This window comes from Sapajus apella, unplaced genomic scaffold, assembly GCF_009761245.1.
Source record: "Sapajus apella isolate SASKATOON/1434 unplaced genomic scaffold, GSC_monkey_1.0 scaffold6, whole genome shotgun sequence".
Lineage (NCBI taxonomy): Eukaryota > Metazoa > Chordata > Mammalia > Primates > Cebidae > Sapajus > Sapajus apella.
The window spans coordinates 65,654,102-65,660,101 of NW_022436946.1; the positions used below are offsets into that span (position 1 = coordinate 65,654,102).

Below are 6,000 nucleotides of genomic sequence, written 5' to 3' on the forward strand. Positions count from 1 at the left end.
AAACTTTTCCCTCATTTCTTTCTTCAGCTTAGTGTATTTCAGGAAATGAAAAAAGGTTAATGTAGCTGCAACATAGGGAGAATGGGGGCTAGGAGAAGCGAGTAAGGAGGTAAGGTGGGGACAGTTCATTTCAAACCTTGGAGGTCATGGCAAGGACTTGGGCTGTATTCCAGATGCAGTGGGACTCTCTGTTGAAGGATTTTATGCAAGAGTGATATGATCATATTTTCATTTAAGCCAGTCCCTCTGTTGTAGACAGAAGGGAAAGGAAAGTTGTAAGAAAGGGAAAGAGACCAGCTGGGCCGCTCTTGAAAAATTAGTATTGCATTCAGTGGATTTTGTGATATGTGGGGAGGACAGAATTGTGAAGAACACAGTCCAGGCTTCTAAGTTGATAAGTTGGATTAGATGATGATGCTTTTCATTGGGTATATAATACTAGTCATTTAGTAAATGTTTATTGGGTAATTTTGTTATTGTTAACAAAATTCTTTTGTGTCTTCCTTTAGCATGTCTTTTAGAATAATGGGCTCCTGTAGTAAACACTTCTGTTAAACTAATTTATGCTCTTATTTGCATTTTTTTGAGCTTCTCCATCTCCTCCCATCTCATCATCATACCAGAGCTAAGGTTGCCTTCATAAAGTATTTGTTAAATAACTTTAGGGCTCAAGAATTTAAAGTGACTCCTTTTTGCCTTCAGTCAAATTCTTGTGTTTGAGGTTCAGGTCCAACTGATAGGTTTAGTAACTGAATATTTACTTATTGGATACTGGTCCATCTTTGCTATCCATTTTTCTTTTTTTGCTCATGGTGCTTTTCTTATACGTTAGCTATGTTTAACTGTAAGCTGGTTTTCTTTTTTTTGGGATAATTATGGGATGTTTTTGAGGTTTATGATGAAGGTATAGTCTTTGGTAAAGTTCAGTCTTTTTCTTCTGCTGGGTACCTGGGGCACTGGCTGGGTTCACTTTAAAGTGATACATGACAGGCCGGGCGTGGTGGCTCATGTTTGTAATCCCAGCACTTTGGGAGGCCGAGGTGGGTGGATCACATGAGGTCCGGAGTCCGAGACCAGTCTGGCCAACATGATGAAACCCTGTCTCTACTAAAAATACAAACATTAGCCGAGCATGATGGTGTGTGCTTGTAATCCCAGCTACTTAGGAGACTGAGGCAGGAGAATCACTTGAACTTGGGGGGTGGAGGTTGTAGTGAGCTGAGATTATGCCTGTGTACTCTAGCCTGGGCAATACAGCAAAACTCCATCTCAAAAAAAAAAAAAAATTCATGACAAAGTTCTTTTGGACCCCAGTCGTTATGTTTGGGCAGGAAATCCGTGCAAGGGCCTGTGCTTGGTAACAGCTCTTCAAGAATGGGTTTCCCCCTCTTCCCTGCTCAATGTTAAGATAACTGTCCTGGGAGTCGTGACATGGGGTGATTAATTTCTGACTCACTCTTGCACTGAATGTATGGTTCTTTGGGATTTCAACTTCATGAGAGTCTGGTCTTCTACTGGGCTCTGGATCTTAGATCAGCATGGGTATTTTTCTTCTGAAAACCGTAGCGCAATTTCTAGTTTAGAGGAATTACCTCAGAACAAAACTGGCCTCTGAACTATCTTAGATCTTAGATCTTGGAGTCCTTGCCTTTAGGCATGTTTTGACCTGATACTTTTGTTACTTGTCAGCCCTGTAGTTCTTTTTAAAAGGAGATTTTTGTCTTTTATCTGGCATTTTGGTGGTTTTCAGAAGGATGATTCATCTGAGTTACATAGTTTGCACTGTTACTGGAAACAACTCAATTATTACTTTTCTGTATTGCTTTATATTTACATTGTTACCTGTTTATATGTAATGATTTTTTTGCTACTAATAGTTTATATTTCTTTTTAAGATCGTTTTTATGTTTTCTAAGATGTCTGAGATGACAAAAAAGGATTTGTCACCCTGAAATTCCTACATATGAATGAATTTGAACTTTTTTCTGTTTGTTAAGAAGTGTGGTGAACTGCTTTTGGTATTTCTATGACAGATTATGGCTTGTTAACAACACCCCAGTTGCACTACATGGTGTATTGTCGAAACACGGGTAGCCGATATGGAAAGGCAACCTTAGAAGGTTACTACCAGAAACTCTCTAAGGCTTTCATGGAACTCATCAAACAGGTGAAAATTCTCTTGAATATGGTTAGAGTTAAAACAAATGAATAAAGTAACACAGTCTGTTGAACACATTATCTTTAAGTTTGTCATGCCTCCTCCTTCTTTTTCCAAAAATGCTGCGTATTTCTTTGTTTTGTTTTTTCCTTTAGGGCCACACAAGTTTCTGGTCTATGTATCCTGCTAACTTACGTTGGCGTTTACTTGGGAAAGCACATAGTACATTCTGAGATCTTTTGGGGAAGAAAACATGGTGGGGGTCTTGATTATGGTTATCATATTTATTCAGATGAATTTGATCTTAGTTAATGTAGGTGCTGTTGGCTCAGTACCTGAGGCATCTACTGTTGAGAGATTTGAGAAGTATAATTCTTTTGATCAACAAATGTTGAGTGTATGTCCTTACCAGGGACAATTAACTAAAAGCCCTTGTTCTCATAGAACTTCTAATTTAGGGTGAGGATAGCTGGGAGAGGAGACAATTAGAAAAAAACCAAATATGCGTGATGATGATGTCACATACTATAAAAAGAATGACATCATTACTGCTTGTCTTTGTGCATATTCTTACATTTGAATGTCTGCCTTGTAATATTACTTTTTTTTTTTTTTTTTTTTGAGACGGAGTTTCGCTCTTGTTACCCAGGCTGGAGTGCAATGGCGCGATCTTGGCTCATCGCAACCTCCGCCTCCTGGGTTCAGGCAATTCTCCTGCCTCAGCCTCCTGAGTAGCTGGGATTACAGGCACGTGCCACCATGCCCAGCTAATTTTTTGTATTTTTAGTAGAGACGGGGTTTCACCATGTTGACCAGGATGGTCTCGATCTCTTGACCTCGTGATCCACCCGCCTCGGCCTCCCACAGTGCTGGGATTACAGGCTTGAGCCACCGAACCCGGCCGTAATATTACTTTTAAGAGACCCTATTGAGACTAAATTCTAATAAAGTTCTATTTCTGTAAGTTGTTCAATCAGCGAAACTGTTCTGTTGTTCCAGGTGTTTTTAGATTTTAGTGTTTAATAATTATAAAAATTGCTAAAATTAAAAAAATTATAATTGATAAAATTTAAAAATTAAAATAGATGAGTTAACTGGATATTTACATAGGCACATATGTATATATGCTTTATATTTCACTTTTATTTTTGTAACTTGAAATTTTTCTTCCATGTGTCTTTTTCCTTTGTAGGCTTCCTGCAGTGGAGATGAATACAGATCACTTAAGGTCGACTGTGCAAATGGCATAGGGGCCCTGAAGCTAAGGGAAATGGAACACTACTTCTCACAGGGCCTGTCAGTTCAGCTGTTTAATGATGGGTCTAAGGGAAAACTCAATCATTTATGTGGAGCTGACTTTGTGAAAAGTCATCAAAAACCTCCACAGGGTATGTCATACTAGCACGGTAACAATTTGTTTTTAATGCTCTTTGAAGCCAATCTCACTTATAAACTAAGGTGGTAAAGTGAGTTAAGAATCATGCAGCTAGTCCTGGCTAGGTCACATTTAGACACTGAGAAATCTTTCCACTCTCAGAGCCATTGAAACATGGTCTGCTCTCTCTGTCTGTAAATCACACCACTCCTCATAGTCTACAGGAAATCAGGTGGGGAAAGCAAAGTCAGGAAGTGGCATTCTAGAACAGTGGTTCTCAAACTGGCATGTGTCAGAATCACTTTGAGGACTTGTTAGCACACAGATTCCTGGGCTCCACTTCTGCATTTCTAGAGGTCTGGCATAGGATTTGCATATGATAGAAATTTGCATTTCTATCAGGTTTGCATGCTTTGTTCACAGTGCTTGTCTGGGGATCCCTTTTTGAGAATCACAGCTCTAGAGGGTAGCATAGTAAGTATTATTAGATATACTATGGAAAGTGAATGTAACTCTGCTTATACAATTTTCAGCAGTCAGTGTTTTCCACTGAGTGTAGATTAGGAGGAAGGCCTTTCTTAAGATTTTAGTTGTAGTAGAGGTGTTCTGGATTTATCTGCATTATAGACCCTAAATTATTCACCTAAGCCAAACCCAGCTTGCAGATATGTTTTGTTTGGCCCACTGCATTTGTGTGTGTGTCTGTGTGCCAGTGTTTAAAAATTCTGTGACTTCTCTTATATATTGAAATCTCTAGCATCTCTTTACCAAAATGAGAAAATGGTCACACACGGCATTAGTCCACTACAATCAGATAGGCGCTGCCCCGCTTAAATAGGATATGCATTCTAGAACTCTACAGACTTCATCATCCAGTTGCCTCATTCATTCATGTTATTATGCCTTACTTAGTAAGCATTTAAAATGTCAGTGTAATCAACCAATCTGAGCTCCTTTTTGTTGAATTGCTTGTTTTGACATTTACTTGACTGTTTAGTTCTGTCACTTACTTATGCATTCATTAAATACTGAGCTCTAACTCTGTATGCTGTAGGCATTGGGACTACAATATGAACAAAACCATAGCCCTTGCTTTCCTGAAGCTTGCATTGTGTCCTTTAGTCAATCTTATGATCCCACTCCTGACAAAAGCCTTTTTACTTCTTAGTTGCGTCATGTTGGATTTGTCAGTCTGCTGTGGTCATGGCTAAGGAAGAGCCAAATTTTCTAATAAATTTGATGCGACGATTGCTGAAATTTCAGCAACTTTATATAAATTTCCAAGCCATTTATCTCTCAAAGTTAAAATTCTTTGCTGCTTGTTATTGGTGGTATGAACAAATAAAAATCACTTCTGTTAGAATTAAAGCATGTAACTCATCTACTGCTGATCATTTTTTCTATGTAAAGATCATGGTACTAGGTAAATGACATTCAGAAATACATGTAGCTTTAAAAAAAACTTTACGGGACACCTGTCTTGCCAAACCAACCAGCTTGTAAAGTGGAATTTTATGGTAGTATTATAGCAAGTTTCAGCATAAATAGATTTTGAATGCTGCTTTTTTCACTTTGCAGTGAATGAATTTGACCTGTAAAAACCACTAATCAACTATGTACTATTTAAAGATTAAGACACTGATTTTTAGGAGGATAATTTTAAGAGAATATTCTAAAACTCTTTATAATAAATTCGTAGACTGAAATGCATGTTAAATTATCCTCTGTGCTAGGAATGGAAATTAAGTCCAATGAAAGATGCTGTTCTTTTGATGGAGATGCAGACAGAATTGTTTATTACTACCATGATGCAGATGGCCATTTTCATCTCATAGATGGAGACAAGATAGCAACGTTAATTAGCAGTTTCCTTAAAGAGCTCCTGGTGGAGGTATGGTGGGGTATTGCTACCCTCTGAAACAAGACTTACTAGTGAAATAGTTCCATATTTTACAGTCATTTGTCAGAAAGGCATAATTTGTGACAAGTTTCTTACGTTAGTGGCCAGAAAATTAAAAAAAGAGCAATGGTAATTCCAGTCATTTGAACACTTGAGGCATTGGCTTTGGAACCTGAAGGTACTCTTTTCTTCCTTATACTGGCCAAGTATTGTGATTTGAAGCTGTAGGAAGTTTTGCTTCCTTCATAATTGAAACTTTAATGAGAGTTCTGTGGTCACTCCCTGAAGCCCTAAATTCTAATAGGAAATCTCGTCAACTGAGAGAGATATTAACTATAAGTTTACTAATGTGAGATTTGTTTCACTTTGCTTTTTAGAAATCTCTTTCAGGCAAGCTTTAAGTATAGGAAAATTATTATAATCTGGAGAATGTGTACTTTAAGAATTCAATAAATAACTTTTTTTTTTTTTTTTTTTTGAGAGGGAGTATTGCTCTGTCACCCAAGCTGGAGTGCAGGGGCACAATCTTGGCTCACTGCAGCGTCTGCCTCCTGAGCTCAAGCAGCT

The 6,000-nt window shown here is 38.0% G+C and overlaps 1 protein-coding gene across 3 annotated transcripts in view; it reads left to right on the forward strand.

Annotated features, from left to right (window-relative positions):
* Positions 1 to 6,000, forward strand: part of PGM3 (phosphoglucomutase 3) — a 29,015-nt gene that overhangs the window by 7,279 nt on the left and 15,736 nt on the right. For all 3 annotated transcript variants that reach the window (XM_032275412.1, XM_032275411.1, XM_032275413.1), the window contains 3 exons: positions 2,034 to 2,167; positions 3,351 to 3,546; positions 5,267 to 5,424. In XM_032275412.1, the coding sequence (XP_032131303.1) occupies positions 2,034 to 2,167; positions 3,351 to 3,546; positions 5,267 to 5,424 (488 nt within the window). The remainder of the gene's footprint in view (positions 1 to 2,033; positions 2,168 to 3,350; positions 3,547 to 5,266; positions 5,425 to 6,000) is intronic.